Source organism: Hippopotamus amphibius, chromosome 1 (assembly GCF_030028045.1).
Source record: "Hippopotamus amphibius kiboko isolate mHipAmp2 chromosome 1, mHipAmp2.hap2, whole genome shotgun sequence".
NCBI lineage: Eukaryota > Metazoa > Chordata > Mammalia > Artiodactyla > Hippopotamidae > Hippopotamus > Hippopotamus amphibius.
This window is the reverse complement of record NC_080186.1, coordinates 2,178,748-2,197,619: the sequence shown is the minus strand read 5'-3', so window position 1 is coordinate 2,197,619 and position 18,872 is coordinate 2,178,748. Positions and strand designations below refer to the sequence as shown.

General features: G+C 48.6%; 1 protein-coding gene across 6 annotated transcripts in view; it reads left to right on the top strand.

Annotated features, from left to right (window-relative positions):
* The window catches only part of CEP104 (centrosomal protein 104), a 47,310-nt gene that overhangs the window by 20,370 nt on the left and 8,068 nt on the right, over positions 1 to 18,872 (top strand). For 5 of the 6 annotated variants that reach the window (XR_009055593.1, XM_057750587.1, XM_057750605.1 and 2 more), the window contains 9 exons: positions 931 to 1,128; positions 1,643 to 1,810; positions 2,409 to 2,582; positions 10,547 to 10,723; positions 13,982 to 14,188; positions 14,646 to 14,753; positions 17,405 to 17,441; positions 17,637 to 17,703; positions 18,240 to 18,348. Coding sequence is in view for 5 of the 6 variants with exons in the window: in XM_057750587.1 (XP_057606570.1) it covers positions 931 to 1,128; positions 1,643 to 1,810; positions 2,409 to 2,582; positions 10,547 to 10,723; positions 13,982 to 14,188; positions 14,646 to 14,753; positions 17,405 to 17,441; positions 17,637 to 17,703; positions 18,240 to 18,348 (1,245 nt within the window). In the remaining variant the exon portion in view is untranslated. The remainder of the gene's footprint in view (positions 1 to 930; positions 1,129 to 1,642; positions 1,811 to 2,408; positions 2,583 to 10,546; positions 10,724 to 13,981; positions 14,189 to 14,645; positions 14,754 to 17,404; positions 17,442 to 17,636; positions 17,704 to 18,239; positions 18,349 to 18,872) is intronic. The other variant, XM_057750596.1, reaches the window with a different exon arrangement.

The window sequence follows — 18,872 nt, the reverse complement described above, 5'->3', positions numbered from 1 at the left end:
TCCCAGTGCTCAAGGTGGGTCACCAAGGACAGAGCCTGGGAAATGTCTGCTGAAGGGACAGAGGTCTAGCAGGCTCTGCAGACAAAGGTGGCCTAAGGACCTGGAGCTTTGGCCATCTGTTAGTTCAAGGCTGCTGGATAATGGATCTGTTAGAAATAAGGCTTGATAGGTTTTTTGTTTTTTTTGTTTTCTGCTTTATTTACTTATTTATTTATTTATCTTTTATTGGCTGCTTTGGGTCTTTGTTGCTGCACGGGCTTTCTCTAGTTGTGGTAAGGAGGCTACTCTTTATTGTGGTGCGTGGACTCCTCATTGTGGTGACTTCTCTTGTTGCAGATCACAGGCTCTAGGCACATGGGCTTCAGCAGTTGCAGCACATGGGCTCAGTAGTTGTGGCTCACGAGCTCTAGAGCACCAGCTCAATAGTTGTGGCACACGGGCTTAGTTGCTTCGCTGCATGTGGTACCTTACTGGGGCAGGGATCAAAGCCATGTCCCCTGCATTGGCGGGCAGATTCTTAACCACTGTGCCACCTAGGAAGTCCCGAGGCTTGATAGTTATTTAAGAAGTAAACTAATAGACTAAGAATATGCTAGAGGTCTTGCCAGAAAAAATATGTGATAACTTTTACTCTAGTAATCTGCTGTCAGTTGAACTGAAATCGCTAGTGGTAAATAGTAATTGCAGCAGAATCTACATTGCTTTTTTATTAGGTCCGTAATGAGTTTAGAAAGGAATAGAAGCCCCGATCTAATTTTTTTTAATTACACCCTATTGTATAAATTACTCTAACTTGATGAAAATGATATTTAGCAAAATACCATCATCCAGACCAGGTAAGTCCCGAGCAGTCAGCCCACGGGTGTAGACGGGGTCAGCAGGTGGGGAGGATCCCATGCCGAGCCCTGCAGCCACCCTGTTCTCCCACAGCTCGAGACCCTGCCCTACGATGAGAGGCCCCTTCCCGCGACCCGCAAGCAGCCCGGGGCGGCGGCCACAGAGCCAGAGAGGAAGGACAGGGACGGGGGCGAGGCTTCCAGGGTGGGCTCCACTGGCGAGCCAGAGCCCCTAACGGAGAAGGCCTTGCGTGAAGCCAGCTCCACCGTGGACGTGCTGGGAGAGGCCTTGGTAAGAAGAGAAGCCCATGCACGCAGTTCAAACAGCCTGCAAAGGACGGGGCAGGGCGGGCGGCTCCGCAGGGCGTCCAGGCTTGCTGGTCCCGGTGCTGAGACTGCCCTTTGTCCTCACTGTTCATGGAAAAGGCTCTGATAGTTTCTCACCATGAGAAGCAGCACAGGCAGGAGCTCAGATTTCAGATCTCATGACAGGCATGCACCTAAGCCTGGGCCTCTCTGTGGTGCTGAGCGGGCTGGGGCCCGACGCCGGCTCCCGGGGAGGGGACAGCAGAGCAAAGACGGCACGAGATTCTGGTCGTTCCACCTTTTAACACAGACTTAAATTCTCCTCGTCAGGAGGAGTCTTTCTCCAGATACACATGCCTAGTGGGTGGAAGTCCTGTTATTAGAAAAGCTGTGTCTTGGTTTGAGACAAACCAAGGCTGGGGCTGCCGGGGCTGCGGGGGTTGCTGGGGTGGGGATGTGGCCGAGCGCCTGCTCTGAGGGGCTGGCTTCTGCCCTCTCAGGTGGCCGGCGCCTATTCCAAGATGTGGTCCCACCGGGAGGATGCACTGCTCGCCCTGTTTAAACAGCTGACGGACGCACCAGTGGGGACCCCAAAGGACGACCTGAAGAGCACACTGAGGGCAGCCATCTTCCTCATCAGGAGAGCCATCCGAGACATCGTGACCCCGGTGAGTCCCCGCCCGTCCCTCGGGCCCCGCGTCTGCCAGCGAGCTGCTGGGACGTCCCCAGGAGGCCACGGTAGCCTGAGAGGCAGGCTGGTCCCCAGCAGTGTTGTCACCTAGCACATGGTGTCACTGGGAATGAAGGTCTCGAGTAAGGCGTGTGGTCGCTAAGGAGCCTGAGGTCTGTCCCCGTGAGCCGTGCCCTCTGGTCCCACGTGTGCAGAGGCCTGGCCACCACGACTGATAGGTGTTCCTTTATGTTTTTGTTCTTCATGACACCTGAGGAGCTTGGGAGTTACCACTGACTCTGAAAGGGCCTTAGGAATTAACATCCCACAGTTACACTGCCGTCTGCATTCACAGGAACTCTTGCAGTTCAGCAGGAAAGTCAGATGTTTGGCCTCATGTGGGAATAGGAGCATGTGCCCTCTGTGTGCAGTGAGCTGTGTTCGGAGAGCAGTGTTCAGTGGGCCATTTCCAGTCCTTCAGACAGCATGTAGTTTTCAGTGTAACATTTGTGTTTATCACTAATAGTAAATTTCATGTTTCCTTTTGGTAGAATTCAGGTAGAGTGGCTCATCTGTTTTTATCACTTTTTTCTTAGGTATTTCAGGCGTCTTTGAAATTGTTGAAAATGATAATTACCCAATATATTCCTAAACATAAACTGGGAAAGCTTGAAACAACTCACTGTGTGGAAAGGACCATTCCTGTTTTGCTCACAAGAACTGGAGACTCTTCTGCTCGCCTCCGTGTTATAGCTTCCAATTTCATTCAGGTATGAACTTCCCCAGGAACTTGGAAACCATAAACAATGAACGTGTAACTACGAATATTTGACTTTCTTAGTACCTTACAAGATGTCTACTCAAGAGCATCACAGATTATTCTTAGTGATTCACCATCATATTTTCCTCATGCTCTTAAACTTGGTGAATGTTGCCTTCAACATGATTGAAATGCACAATTTGCTTTTTCTAGTGTTTCTCTTATTCAACATGTGCTATTAGTTTTTTAAATAAATAAAAATATGTAGAAAACTAAATCAGAATAGAAAAATGGGGTAAAGAAATAATGTGTAACAGCCTTGATCTAAATATTTTTCTTTCAGCCAAACACGCCTTCTCTAGCCTGGGCACTGGGGGAAGCTAAGATAGAGGTGAGCGTTTAAGAGTTTGGGGCACACCTCACTATGTGGCTTGTGGAATCTTTGTTCCCCAACCGGGGGTTGAACCCAAGCCACTGTGGAGGGAGGGCCAAGTCCTGGGCACTGGACCACCAGGGAATTCCCAGCCCCAGGGAATATTAATTGGCGTGAGCTCTCCTGGAGGTCCCTGTCTCGGCATCAAGACCCAGCCCTGCCCAACAGCCTGCAGGCTCCAGTGCTGGACACCTCAGGCCAAACAACCAGCAAGACAGGAACATAGCCCCACCCATCAGCAGACTGGCTGCCTAAAGTTATACTAAGCTCACAGACACCCCAGAACACACCCCTTGGCACAACCCTGCTCACCAGGGGTACAGTACCCAGCTCCACCCACTAGAGGGCAGGCACCAGTCCCTCCCACCAGGAAATCTACACAAGCCCCTGGACCAACCGTACCCACCAGGGGCAGACACCAGAAGTAAGAGGAAGTATCACCTGTAGCCTGTGGAAAGGAGACCACAAACACTGAGAAAAAATGAGAAGACAGAGAAATATGCTGCAGACAAAGGATCAAGGTAAAAACCTACAAGAGCAACAAAATGCAGAGGAGACAGGCAGTCTACCTGAAAGAGAATTTGGAGTGATGAGAGTAAAGATGATCCAAGATCTCAGGAGAAGAATGGAGGCACGGATCGAGAAGATACAAGAAATGTTTAGCAGGGACCTAAAAGAACTAAAGAACAAACAGTGATGAATGACACAATAACTGAAATGAAAAATACACTAGAAAGAATCAATATCAGAATAACTGAGGCAGAAGAGCGGATAAGTAACCTGAGAGACAGAATGGTGGAAATCACTGCCACAAAGAAAAAGAATGAAAAGAAATGAGGACAGTCTCAGAGACCTCTGGGACAACATTAAACGCACCAACGTTCAAGTTATAGGGGTCCCAGAAGAAGAAAAAGAGAAGGGTCTGAGAAAATATTTGAAGAAATTATAGTGGAAAACCTCCCTAACGTGAAAGGAAATAGTCACCCAAGTCCAAGAAGCTCAGAGAGTCCCAGGCAGGATAAACCCAAGGGGAAACACGCCAAGACACATGTTAATCAAACTAACAAAAATTAATACAAGAAAATATTAAAAGCAACAAGGGAAAAGCAACAGATAACATACAGGTAATCCCCATAAGGTTATCAGCTGATTTTTCAGCAGAAGCTCTGCAGGCCAGGAGGGAGTGGCAGGATAAACTTACTGATGAAAGGGAAAAAACGTACAACCAAAAATACTCTACCCAGCAAGGATCTTATTCAGATTCAGTGGAGAAATCAAAATCTTTACAGATAAGCAAAACCCAAGAGAATCCAGTACCACCAAACCAGCTTCGCAAGAGATGCTAAAGGAACTTCTCTAGGTGGGATGGAAAAAAAAAAAAAAAGAGGTCACAACTGCAAACAAGAAAATTATGAATTGGGAAAGCTCACTGGTAAAAGCAAACATAAACTAAAAGCAGCAAATCATCCACACACAAGTATGATATCAAAACCAGCAACTGGGGGGACTTCCCTGGTGGTGTAGTGGTTAAGAATCCGCCTGCCAATGCAGGGGACACAGGTTCGATCCCTGGTCCAGGAAGATCCAACATGCCATGGAGCAACTACGCCCATGTGCCACAACTACTGAGCCTGTGCACTAGAGCCCATGAGCCACAACTATTGGGCCTACATGCCACAACTCCTGAAGCCCACACACCTAGAACCTGTGCTCCTCAACAAAAGAAGCCACTGTAATGAGAGGCCCACGCACCACAACGAAGTGTGGCCCCCGCTTGCCACAACTTGAGAAAGCCCACATGCAGCAACAAAGACCCAATGCAGCCAACAAATAAATAAATTTATTTTTTTAAAAAATAGCAACTGCGAGAAGAGGAGAACGCAAATTTAGAAAATGGGAAATGCATTTGAAATTAAGAGACCAGCAACTTAAAACTGCCTTGTATATATATATATATATAGACTGCTGTGTGAGGTCATGGGAAATGCAAACCAAAAAACTACAATAGATACACAAAAAAGAAAAAGCAACCTATACACAGCATTAAAGATGGTCATCAAATCACAAGAGAAAAGAACAAAAGAAAAAGGGAAGAAAAATGACCTACAAAAAGAAACCCAAAACAATTAAGAAAATGGCAATAGGAACATACATATTGATAATTACCTTAAATGTAAATGGACTAAATGCCACAATCAAAAGATACGGACTGGCTGAATAGATACAAAAACAAGACCCATACATATGCTGTCTACAAGAGACCCATTTCAGACCTAGGGACACATACAGACTGAAAGTGAGGGGATGGAAAAAGATATTCCATGCAAGTGGAAATCAAAAGAAAGCCAGAGTAGCAATGCTCATAACAGATAAAATAGACTTTAAAATAAAGAATGTTGCAGGAGACAAGGATGGACACTACATAAAGATCAACGGATCAATCCAAGAAGAAGAGATAACAATTATAAATATATATGCACCCAACATAGGAGCACCTCAATGCATAAGGCAAATGCTAACAACTATGAAAGAGGAAATCGACAGTAACACAGTCATAGTGGGGGACTTTAACACCCCACTTACACCAATGGACACATCATCCAGACAGAAAATTAATAAGGAAACACAAGCTTTAAATGACACATTAGGCCAAATGGACTTTATTGATGTTTATAGGACATTTCTTCTGAAAGTAGCAGAATACACTTTCTTCTCAAGTGCACATGGAACATTCTCCAGGATAGATCACATCTTGGGTCACAAATCAAGCCTTGGTAAATTTAAGAAAATTGAAATCGTATCAAGCATCTTTTCTGACCACAACACTATGAGATTAGAAATCAGTTACAGGAAAAGAAAAACTGTAAAAAACACAAATGCATGGAGGCTAAACAATATGTTACTAAATAACCAAGAGATCACTGAAGAAACCAAAGAGGAAATCAAAAAATACCTAGAGACAAGTGACAAACCACAACAATCTAAAACCTATGGGATGCAGCAAAAGCTGTTCTAAGAGGGAAGTTCATAGCAATACAATCCTACCTCAAGAAACAAAAAAAATCCCAAGTAAACAGTCTAACCTTACACCTAAAGAAACTAGAGAAAGAAGAACAAACAAAACCCAAAATTAGTAGAAGGAATGAAATCATAAAGATCAGAGCAGAAATAAATGAAATAAAAACAAAGAAAACAATAGTGAAGATCAATAACACTAAAAGCTGGCTCTTTCAGAAGATAAACAAAATCGATAAACCTTTAGCCAGACTCATCAAGAAAAAGAGGGAGAGGACTCAAATCAATAAAATTAGAAGTGAAAAAGAGAAAGTTACAATGGACACCGCAGAAATAGAAAGCACCATAAGAGACTACTACAAGCAACTGTATGCCAATAGAATGAACAATATGGATGAAATGGACAGATTCTTAGAAAGGTATAACCTTCCAAAACTGAATCAGGAAGAAACAGAAAATATGAACAGACCAATCACAAGTAATGAAAATGAAACTATGATTTAGAAATTTCTAACAGGGAATTCCCTGGCGGTCCAGTGGTTAGAAATCCATGCTTCCACTGCAGGGGGGGCACGTGTTCCATCCCTGGTCAGGAAACTAAGATCCCACATGCTGTGCAGCATGGCAAAAACAAAACAAAACAAAACCTTCCAACAAACGAAAGTCCAGGACCAGATCAAACATTTAGAGAAGAGCTAACACCCATCCTGCTGAAACTCTTGCAAAAAGTTGCAGAATTACTCCCAAGCTCATTCTACGAGGCCACCATCACCCTGATACCAAAACTAGACAAAGATGTCACAAAAAAAGAATATTACAGGCCAGTATCACTGATGAATATAAACATAAAAATCCTCAACAAAATACTAGCCAGCTGAATCCAACAGCACAGTAAGAAGATCAGACACCATGATCAAGTGAGGTTTATCCCAGGGATGCAGGGTTTCTTCAACATGTGCAAATCAGTGTGATACACCACATTAACAAACTGAAGAATAAAAACCATATGACCATCTCGGTAGATACAGAAAAAGCTTTTGACAAAATTCAACACCCATTTATGATAAAAACGCTGAAAGTGGACATAGAGGGAACCTACCTCAACATAGTAAAGGCCATATACAGCAAATCCACAGCAAACATCATTCTCAATGGTGAAAAACTGAAAGCATTCCCACTAAGATCAGGAACAAGACAAGGACATGCAATCTTGCCACTTTTATTCAACACAGTTTTGGAAGTTCTTGCCACAGCAATGAGAGAAGAAAAAGAAATAAAAGGAATCCAAATTGGAAAAGAAGTAAAACTGTCACTGTTTGCAGGTGACATGACACTATACATAGAAAATCCTAAAGACACTACCAGAAAATTGCTAGAGCTCATCAATGAATTTGGTAAAGTTGCAGGATACAAAATTAACACACAAATCTCTTGCATTCCTATATACTAGCAACAAGAGATCAGAAAGAGAAATTAAGGAAACAATCCAATTTACCATTGCATCAAAAAGAGTAAAATACCTAGGAATAAACCTACCTAAGGAGGAAAAAGACCTGTACTCAGAAAACTATAAGACACTGATGAAAGAAATCAAAGACGACACAAACTGATGGAGAGACTTACCATGTTCTTGGATTGGAAGAATCAACATGTGAACGTGACTATATGACCCAAAGCAATCTACAGATTCAGTTCAGTCCCTATCAAATTACCAATGGCATTTTTCACAGAACTAGAACAAAAACTTTTACAGTGTGTAAGGAAACACAAAAGACCCTGAATAGCTAAAGTGATATTGAGAAAGAAATTGGAGCTGGAGGAATCAGGCTCCTTGACTTCAGACTATACTACAAAGCTACAATAATCAAGACAGTATGGTACGGGCTCAAAAACAGAAATATAGATCAATGGAACAGGATAGAAACCCCAGACATAAACCCACACACCTATGGTCACCTAATCCATGACAAAGGAGGCAAGGATATACAATGGAGAAAGGGCAGCCTCTTCAATAAGTGGTGCTGGGAAAACTGGACAGCTACATGTAAAAGAATGAAATTAGAACATTCCCTAACACCCTACACAAAAATAAACTCAAAGTGGATTAAAGACCTAAATGTAAGGCCAGACACTAAAACTTCTAGAGGAAAGCATAGGAAGAACACTCTTTGACATAAAATGTAGCAAGGTCTTTTTCAATCCACTTCCTAGAGTAATGAAAATAAAAACAAAAATAAACAAATGGGACCTAACTAAACCTAAAAGCTTTTGCACAGCAAAGGAAACTATAAACAAGACGAAAAGACAGCCCTCAGAATGGGAGCAATTATTTGCAAACAAAGCAACCTGACAAGGGATTAATCTCCAAAATACGCAAATAGCCCATGCAGCTCAATATGAAAAAAAAACTCAATCAAAAATGGGCAGATGATCTAAACAGACATTTCTTCAGAGAAGATGTACAGATGGCCAAAAAGCACATGAAAAGATGCTCAACATCACTAATCATTAGAGAAATGCAAATCAGAGCTACAATGAGGTATCACCTCACACTGGTTAGAATGGGCATCATCAGAAAATCGACAAACAGTAAATGCTGGAGAGGGTGTGGAGAAAAGGGAACGCTCTTGTACTGTTGGTGGGAATGTAAATTGATACAGCCACTATGGAGAACAGTATGGAAGTTCCTTAAAAAACTAAAACTAGAATTACCATATGACCTAGCAATCCCACTGCTGGGCATATACCAAGAACACCGTAATTCAAAGACACATGCACCCCAATGTTCATTGAAGCACTATTTACAATAGCCAAGACACAGAAGCAACCTAAATGTCCATCAACAGATGAATGGATAAAGAAGATGTGGCACATATATACAGTGGAACATCACTCAGCCATAAAAAGGAACGAAATTGGGTCATTTGTAGAGACATGGCTGGAACCTAGGGATTGTCATACTGAGTGAAGTCAGACAGAAGAAGATAAATATCATATGATATTACTTATGTGTGGAATTTTTTTTTAATGGTACAAATGAACTTATTTACAAAACATAAATAGAGTCACAGACATAGAAAACAAACTTACAGTTTCCAGTGAGAAGAGCAGGGTGGAGGGAGGGACAGTTGGAAGACTGGGACTGACATATGCACACTACCATATATAAAATAGATACCTAATAAGGACCTGCTGTATAGCACAGGGAACTCTACTCAGTACTCTGTAATGACCTATATGGGAAAAGAATCTGAAAAAGAGTGGATATATGTCTATGTATAACAGAAACTAACACAACATTGTAAATCAACTATACTCCAATAACAGTTTTAAAAAATATAAATAAAAAGAGTTTGGGGCAGAGGCTTAGCCGAGCAGTGTGAGAATGTGCTTCACTCTCTTTAAGTTAGTGACTCCGTCTGGTCTAGGAGACCTCAAGTCAAGGTTCAGGAAGTCTGCGAGCGCCTCCGAATGTTACAGACAGTGCTGCATGTGCATGGCTTTCTAGGGAAGGAATCCAAAGCTGCCACAGCTTCTCCAACGTGAAGAACCACTGATCTCGTTTTATTTAATGAACTTAAATTTTCAGGGAAAACAAATAAGTGATACTATTTGGGAGAAATCTTTCAAAGAACGCATTGAACATGCAGCTAATTATTTTCAGGCCACATTCAGCCCTGAGACGGAGGTGGTGCTGTGTTCTCTGCTTGGGAGCTATCCTCCTTCTACACCAGCCTCTGGGCAGCCGACCTGCATCCCCGCGTCCCGGCGTGTGTGTGTCACGCGGGGAGTTCACTGTTCACGCTGCTCTGAGGGGCTCTCCTTCCTCTTTCTTTCCTTTCGGTTCAGAGCCACTCACAGCCCAGAGAGAGAGCTAACGTGCTGCCAAGATGAGAGGTGTTCTGGGTGGTGTGGCCTGCAGACCTGCAAAAACACGTCTTTCTATGTTGCAGCTCGTACTTTATCAGCATTTTATCATTTCTTCAATCTTTTTCTCTAATATTTTATCGTTTCTTTTCTTTTTCCGTGTCTGGCTGATTAAATGACAAGTATCTTATTTATAGAAAGACTTGCCTGTCTGGAGACAGTGGAATATGTCGAGGGACTTTTACCCTCCTCCTTCTAAATCCGTCAGGGATCAGGTCACCTGCAGTGTTGTGCGTGGTTACATGCTCGGCGGACGTTTAATCATTACCAAAAAAGGACTAAAAATTTAGAAATTAGAAAATCTTTTTCTTGAGGTTGTGACATCCTAAGAGAAACCTTAAGTTTTCAATCACATTTTCTGTAAAGCTTTCATTAATCTCCAAGTCATCATGGTTTTTATTTCTTATGCTTCAGGTTTTTGTTTTTAATTGTTATATCTTAAACAGAAATATGAGCTCACAGATGAATGACTTTACTGCCCTTTGACGACTCTCATTTTTTGTTTCCTGTTTTGTCCTTCAGTGTTTACTTTGGGCATGGCACTAAGTTGCCCCTAGCATTTTCCAGTAAAACTTAACAAGTAATATTGGTTTTTATAGGAAATGGCCTTATTTAGGGACGTGAAGTCTCTCCAGATTATCCCGTCTTACCTGGTCCAGCCATTAAAAGCCAACTCCTCGGCCCACCTGGCCATGAGCCAGATGGCACTGCTGGCCCGGCTGCTGCGGGACCTGGGCACAGAGGGCACGGGCTTCACCGTGGACAGCGTGATGCGGGTAAGTGCCCAGCCAGGGTGGCTGCTGCGGTCGTGGCCTGGGCCCCGAGCTGCTGGCTGGCGCGCGGCGAGCATCTGGCCAGTGTTGGCTGCACGTGGTGCGGGCGCTGGCATCTCCCTGCTGGCGGCCTGTGCACTCGGGCATGAGCCGAGCCGGGCCGCGTCCTGGGAAGCAAGCTCTGCAGGCTGCGACGCCACGTGGTAGCGGGCGGCAGGTCTGTGGAAGGAGGTGCATGGTGTGTGGTTTGGACAACGCTGTGGGCCACAGAGGTTCCACGAGACTCTTTCTGCTGAATCAGAAGTTCCCTACGTCCTGACTTCAGACGTGTTGCCAGTACCGCTGTGAGCACGCCACCGCACAGGTGAATCACCCCCACGGCGTGGAGTGCCCGGCCAGTCGGGCATCCGTCTCCACGTTCATCCCTGTCGGGGAAGCAGACCGGAGGCAGCTGTGAGGTGAATGAAGAGCCGTCTTCTCTGTTGGCTCCACAGACTCGTGGACTCAGAGACTTGAATTCAGACCCGACATCATTCGGTTTACAGGGACCACTTGGCCTGCTTTTCCTCATCTGTGTCGTTCAGTGTGACTCAGACACGGAGATAAAGGAGCCTTTGAGATGCTCTCTCCATGTGGCCCCAGAACCCCACGTGCCCCTCTTCTCACAGCCTCAGCCTCGTGGTCCGTCCCCGTGTGGCCGTTTACCTCCCAGCTGTGCCCCCGAACGTCCAGGCCCCCTTCGTCTCTCCTCTGTGCACACGTGTCCCTGGGCGCTCAGCCGACCTCTGTGTCCGGCCCGTCCCCCACCTGAGCTCTGGCTCCTCCTCTGGCCTCCCAGCACCTCCCGGGGGTGTCGTGAGTGGCCCTCTCCCCACGTCCACACGCACTGCCGCTCTCCACCCCAGCCTCGGGGCCACAGACCTCGCAGTCCCTCTGGTCCTTCCCGTTGTCTCTCATGCTGTCACCCAGTGCCCTGGCTCTTCCTCACACACCCCGGCCACTGCCACCACCCGGGCCCAGCCGCCACCATTGCTCACCTGGATGGTGGGTGTGGTCTCCTCTGTGGACTGGCCTGTCCCTCTCGCCCCGTGGTCTGTCCTCAGCCACTGCTCTGAGCAGCCGGCAGGATGCTTCCCTTCTTGCTCAGAGGAACAGTCTCTTTGCGTCTGACTGCAGACTGCCCTTTCTCTCCTGAGCTCATCTTCTCTCGTACAGACGCCAAAGTTGTCCAGTCTCCCCAGGGGTGCCCCACCCTGGTCGCGCCCGCTCACGTGTAGCCCCTGGACTGCCTCCTGAGTGTGGGTCAGTGTCCCCGTCCTGCCCTGCGGCGTGTGGTCACATCTTTCCTGACAGTCTCCTCGTCCATGTCCCCGTCCCCCAGTGCAGACCAGAAGCCAGCCCCGCGTGTCCCCAGCCTTGTTAGGGCCGCGCGCACTCCTGGAGCCCCGCGTGAGTGTCAGCTCCAGCCCTGGGCCGCCATCCCGGACACAAGCTCCTCAGGGCAGTGGCCCAGCACAGGCTCACCGCTCTGCCTCATGGCCAGTGCCGTCTGTGGGGAAAGAGGCCGCTCCGCTCCACAGACGTTTCAGGGCCCCGTCTCCTCCAGGTGTGACGCCACAGCTTCACACGTGACGTCCAAGGTCCCTGAGTGGAGGAAGGTGACTAGAGGTGGTGGGTGGAGGTTTCCACGGACCGAGCCACTCCCACCGCACTTCCATCCTCCGGGGTGGCCACGTCCTCACTGTGGGGCTGGGAGGTGCATACGGCTGTGCGCCAGGGAAGAGGGGAAGCTGGGTAGTGAGCACGTCCGCCTGTGCTGGTCCATCTACGTGCAGTGGGCTTGATCCAGGTGGAGGGAGAGAGGGAGGAGAAATGAGTATAAGGAGGAGGCAGGGGTGAGGCTCTAACTGCAGGAGCGAAGCCCCCAGCAGCCAACGGGTTTGGGCCACAGCACAGGCTCGGACAGCTCAGCTCAGAGCAGGACAGGGGCCTGCTGGCCTCGAAGAGGAGGGAGTCAGCTCAAAGCCAAGAGTGGATGGGGAGGTTTGAGAGGCAAGTAGGAAGTACAAGATGCTGCCCTGGACGTCAGAGGAGGGAAACCAACCAGGACACGTCGCAGGTTAGTTTACCACATGATGTCAAGGACCCCAGGATCTCCGTGGCCCCAAGTCCAGCGTGAAACCAGCCGGCACAATTCCCGAACCTGCCTGCAGCACCTTCTGCTTCTCCTGCGAACACAGAGGAGGAGGGGGTCAGATTCGAGGGTGGGCAGGAATGCCGGAAGTGAGTTACTGATGGACACACAGGGCGGGAAAGACTCACAGGAAGTGACAGACGGGAGGGAGTGCAGACAGGTGAGCTGGGGAGGAGGTGATCATCCCAGGGAGTCTGCAGTCAGAACTCCTCGAGCTGGTGCAGGGGTTGGGAAGGACAGGGTCTGGGGTAAAACCTGAGGGTGTGGCAGGCAGAGACACGGGAAGTGAGGAAGGCCAGCCAGTGAGGGGCCAGCGCCCGAAGGACCTGCAGGAGACATGGGTTCACTGCACGTGGGCACGTCAGGGCGTTGTGATTGTATGACACTGAAGCGTTTAGAACGGATGGAGCAGGCCTTTCTACTTCAAGGACGTGCACAGATCCTGGAAAAGGAAGGTCGGATCAGAGGAAACGAAACGTCTGGGCGACGAGTGCAGCAAGCCCTTCAGTGTCCGAAACCCTCACGTGCCTGTGCAGCACGTGAAGACGTCTGGGGGCCGCGTGCCCCTCAGCTTCCGGAGATGAGGCCTCCTAGGAGGAGGGGGGTGCGAGGGGCCAGGGAGCCGGGGAGACTCCAAGGGGACGCGCGCGGCAATCCTGTGTTCTGTTTCTCAGAAAGAGCCGAAGCAAACGTGACAAAATAATTATATTGGTTAATGGAGATGCTGGGTGCTTGAAGTTTATTTTATCTCCTCTTCTCTATGACTGAAATGTTTTGTAATACTCAATATGAAGGTTCTGGAAGGATATAACTCTTAAAATGCTATTTAATACCTGAAGTAGGAAAAAGCAAAACCCTGTAACTGTATATACAACATGAGTTCAGCTGTGCATGTAAAGTAAACGCAGTGAGGAAAACTCTGTATCTTAGTAGCTGGGATTCTGTGGGCGTCATCTTCTTTATTTTTCAAATGTTTATAATGTCCCTACGTTCCTTTTATGCCAGAAAAAATAAACGTGGCTATTTTAAGACTCAGTAAGGAGAGCACCTCCCGACCCTGTTCTCAGTTTGCAGTGCGGGCTCTGGAGCACAGGGTGCCCGAGGTGCGGGAGACGGCGGCGGGCTTGATCCTCGACCTGTACGCGCGGCACCGGGCTCTGGTCCTCGAGTACCTCCCTCCCGACGACAGCACCACCCGCAGGAACATCCTCTATAAGACGATTTTTGAGGGATTTGCTAAAATAGACGGCAGACCTACAGATGCTGAAATTAGGGTGAGTTAACTGTCCCGGCCGGATCCCGTATCTGAGAAGCAACCTGGTACATGAGTAAACCGGCCCACCGTTCAGGGAGCTCCGTGGGCGGGAAATGGCGCCCAGAGAACACGGTCCCCCAGCCTGCATCCCGGCTCCTCCACTTGGTGTGTGAGGCTCTCGGTTTCCCCATCTGTGAATAGGGATGGGGGTGGCCGGGAGGACCCCTGAAGTTTTAGCAACAGGAAACATTTAACACAACTACACCCCAATACAAAATAATTTTTTTATTCAAAAAAAAAAAACAGTAAACATATTATTAGATGAATCAGGTGGATTTCCTTTTAACCCTAGTTATGTTATTAATCTCAGTGATGATTATGATGTATAAGAAACTTAGTTTGTATGTTACAGCCTATCACTCAACTTCCAAGGCTACCCTAAACATCAATTCTAATGGAAAATCGTTCCATACCAGGCACAGAGAAGAGCGGCTACAGAAGAAGCAGAAAGACTCAAGAAAGAAGAAATTAAAGCTTTACAGGGGCAGCTGGCGGCACTGAAGGAGGTGCAGGCCGAAGTCCAGGTCAGCAGGGCTCTGTCTCAGCCTCATGCTCTCAGTCGAAACCCTGTGACCGTCTGCTCCCTGACGCAGACGCTCAGCTCGCCGGGTTTGCATTCCTTGGGCTTCCACACGTGGCTGTCTTTGTTCTGTGCCGCTTCTAAATCAGTTTGGGGGTGAATAAAAGGAATCCTGCCCTGAAGCCTCTGCACGCCCTTCCTCCTCCCCAGGGATAAAGAGCGAGGCCGGCCTGGCCACGTGTACCAAGGATGCACGCGCGCTGGGGGCTGCAGGAGCGTGGGGGGGGGCGGGGGGAGGCAAGGGCCGGGGGGACAGAAGTCCTCTCTGCAGCTCCTCGCCTGCTCCGGAGGAGACGAGGAGAAGAAGCTTGAATGTGAGGACTGATTTCCATGCATTGTGCACTGGAAAAGGAAGGTTTTGGGCAAACACTCCCCCTCAGGAAGCCCTGAGTGCTGGTGTGGGGGCGGGGGGGGATCAGATGGTGTTTGGCGGAATAGAAACGTGCCCCTTCTGAGCAGCCCTCCTCTGTGATTTAAACTCGTGTCCTCACTCTGGTTTTTGCGATTAAGTTAAGTTGACAGTAAAAGGGAGAGGGCACGGGCATGTAAGGCCGGCTGTGCACAAGGGAGTCCCGGGCTGTGTCCAGAGGGCGGGTCTCCTGGGAAGTACTCTGACACCGGTTTGTTTGTTTGTTTGTTTGTTTCAAATATTTGTTTGTTTATTTGGCTGCGTCAGCTTTGTTGCGGCACGCAGGCTCTTTTTTGTGACACGAGCTCCTCTCTCATTGTGGCGTGTGGACTCCAAAGCGCAGGCTCAGTAGTTGAGGCGCGTGGGCTTCATTGCCCCGCAGCATATGGGGTCTTAGTTCCCCGACCAGGGACGGAATCCGCATCCCCCGCATTGGAAGGCAGACTCTCAACCACTGGACCACCAGGGAAGTCCCGTGACCACCACTTTTTAAAAAAAGAATAAGTGGCCAAGAATGCAAAAAAGAAAATGTGACTGAATATATATCGAAGTGCCTGGGACAGAACGTGACAGTGACGTTTCCCTGGACCCTGGCATGTCAGATGCCCGCAAGAAGAGCAGGAGAGCAGCGGCTGAGAGACAGAGGAGGCGGGGTCCGGCAGGGCAGCGGGGACGGTGCCCAAGCCCACACGGACCCTCCTGCGTGCTCAGTGTCTCACGTGGCCTGGGGAGCAGGCCGGGAGTGTTAGTTATTTTCCTAATATTAAACGAATGAAGAAACCAAGCAAAGGGCTAAGTGCTCGCTCGGGCTGGGACGCGGTGAAGCCACGTGGTCGAGCTCAGCTAACCACCCCCCCACGGCAGGCAGCCCAGCCCCAGTGGCCTCTGTCACCTGTGGCAGTGCCTGGTCTGGGGGCTACTGAGATCACCAGGCTGCGTGTCCCCATGTCTGTGGTCGCTGGGCGTGGGTACCTGCCCTCCGACTCCCTGGAGCCCCTCGCCGGCTGCCCTTCATCCTCCAGTGTCTGTTGAGCACCTGTGATGGGCCAGCCCTGCCCAGGGCTCTGGAGACGCAGCAGGAACAGGGGCCGCGGCTCCAGGAGGACAGACCACCCAGCATGGCCGCATGGGAGGGGTGGACACCGGCCTGCTATCCTTGCCCTGAGATGACCGCTGAAGGCATCTCTTAGGACAATGACAGGATCTTTTTTTCTGTTTTTTATTATTGTAAAATCAAGTGTGCAGGGGCTTCCTAGATGGCACATTGGTTAAGAATTCGCCTGCCAATGCAGAGGACACAGGTTCGATCCCTGCTCCAGGAAGATCCCACGTGCTGCGGAGCAACTAAGCCCATGTGCCAAAAAAAAAAAAAAAAATCAAGTGTGCAGTTCTGGCTCCTGTTATATAGCCATCACCACCATCCGTCTCCAAAGCTTTTGAGAAGACAGAACATTTTTGAATTGCCTGATTGCTCATGAGTTTTAGGAAAAATATTTTTAAATTGCTAATCAGTTTTCTGATCTGTTCAAAGCACAGGTTAAGGTAAATTTATAATTGACGTTTCACTGTTAGCATTGTTCATGTGTTTCCCTGCAAAATATACAAACCCACCCCTCCTTGATAAGAGCTGCTTTGATGCCCAGGATCCAGTGGTGTCAGTTTGCCTTCTTTAGTCGGCAAGCGTGGAAATCACGCGAACCCCACTTGCAAGTTTAATATCAATCTATTAAATCCCTTCTCAGTCCGAAAGTTGTGTTTTATGTTTTTTGTATTCAGAGGTTGGCTTTGAGAGAAGTTGCTATCATGTAAGCTTTGATTTTCTACAAACGCAGTAGACAGTGTCTATATAATGCATCACCTAATACATTGGATAGGGGACCGCTCGTCCCTGTTCTCCTGTGAGACTGCAAGTCCCAGACGTCCTGCCCCCGCGGGCAGGCAGACACAGATGATGGGCGACCAGGAGGAGGTGCAGGTGGCCTTGACAAAGAGCGGTTTCCATGGAGACAGGGGCAGGAGCCCCCGAGGGAGGGGCTGTGGGGAGCAGGACAGAGGCAACTGCAGAGGACGTATAGAGGTTTAGCCCAAAACCTAAGGTCCTCCTTTCAGGATCACAGTAGATCCTGGATAGACTCTCCCTCTCACTGCAGCCGTCTGTTCCTGATCTTTCTGTTCTTGTGTTTTAGGAAAAAGAGAGTGGAGCTGCAAAGGCCAGGAATCAGGGTATGTGGGAAACTCTGCAGAGAAACCACTTTTATTCGCCAGCAAATGTCTGCTTCTCAGACGCTTCAGAGCTGAATGTGACCATGCTACCAACTTGTAGCTTTTAAACTGTGTTTCACATCAAACTGGTTACTAAGGCTTTGAAAAGTTTTCTATATAAAGTTATTTAAATCGCTTTCTTTTTCATTTCTTTAGACACTCAAGGAAGGAAAGCAGCCCCACCTAATGCTCCAGAAATCCCAGACGATCGCTATCTGGATAAGTGAGTAAAGTCGTCTCTAACCCGCAGCAGGGTGGTTAGAGGGAGGGGCCAACCTCAGAGACTGCTGCCAGGTAAATACACCCCCAGTGCGTTGGGAGCCGGGAGCGCGTCCACTCTCTTCCGTGACTTGGAACACTTGAACACTCAGAAGTCGCCCTCTAGACCAGGCAGCGTCGGCCATGAGTGAAGGTCGCCGTCCCTCTTCCCCGAGAGGAGTGGCAGCCTGTTTGTTGAAAGCGCTGCTGCAGCTCCGGTTGTCCAGCAGCAGGATGCCCTCCCCTTTGCGGGGCCTGAGACGGACCTGCACGGGATGGAAGGGGAACGTCTTGGTCTCATCTTTTCTTCTGACTCAAAGAGTCCTTTCTGCTTGGTGACACGGACAGAGTTAGAACTCTGAGGGATCTTAAGCTACTTTATCTCAAGCACCTACGTGGTGAAGACACTTTTTTACGCCCTTTAATAGAGGACGAGAGCCGGCAGGATGCGGTGGCTCCTCTGGGTCTGGGCCTCATTTCTTACCTTCTGCTCTGTTTCAGTTTATGTATTTTCTGTGGGGAGAGGAGTGAGGCCTTCACAGAGGAAGGCCTGGACCTCCACTACTGGAAGCACTGTCTTATGCTCACGCGATGTGACTACTGCAAACAGGTGAGGCGCTGGGCACGGGGGCCGGACCTGGGCATGTGGTTCCCGCGGCGCCGAGTCACAGAAATGCCCCAGACCTTAGCGTTTTCAGAGGAAAAGTTTGGGGGAAAATAACTGAACATAAATCACCCCATTTTGTTGGGGTTGATTTTTCTTACTTTTGTACTAAAGTATCACACGTATAAACGTATACAAGCCACAGGTGTTATAGCTCCTAAGTTATCCCAAAATAAACACGTGGTGCAACCGCCACCAGGCCACGTACCCGAGGTAGCCTGCCCCCTCTCCAGGGCGTCACCGTCCTCACGTCTGTTTCTTGCTTTTCGAGCCTCGCGCAAGTGGGATCCCGCGCTGTGTTTGGGGCTGGCTCTGCGCGCCCATGACCGTGACCGTGACCGTACGGCAGTCCCCCGCCGCCTGCGCGTGGGGCGTGGCAGAGCCTGCTGCGCACGCGCGGATGCAGGGTCCTGAGTGCGCTCCTGGCGGGGTCCCCGGGCGGGCCCTCGTCCGGCGCCAGAGCCCAGGCC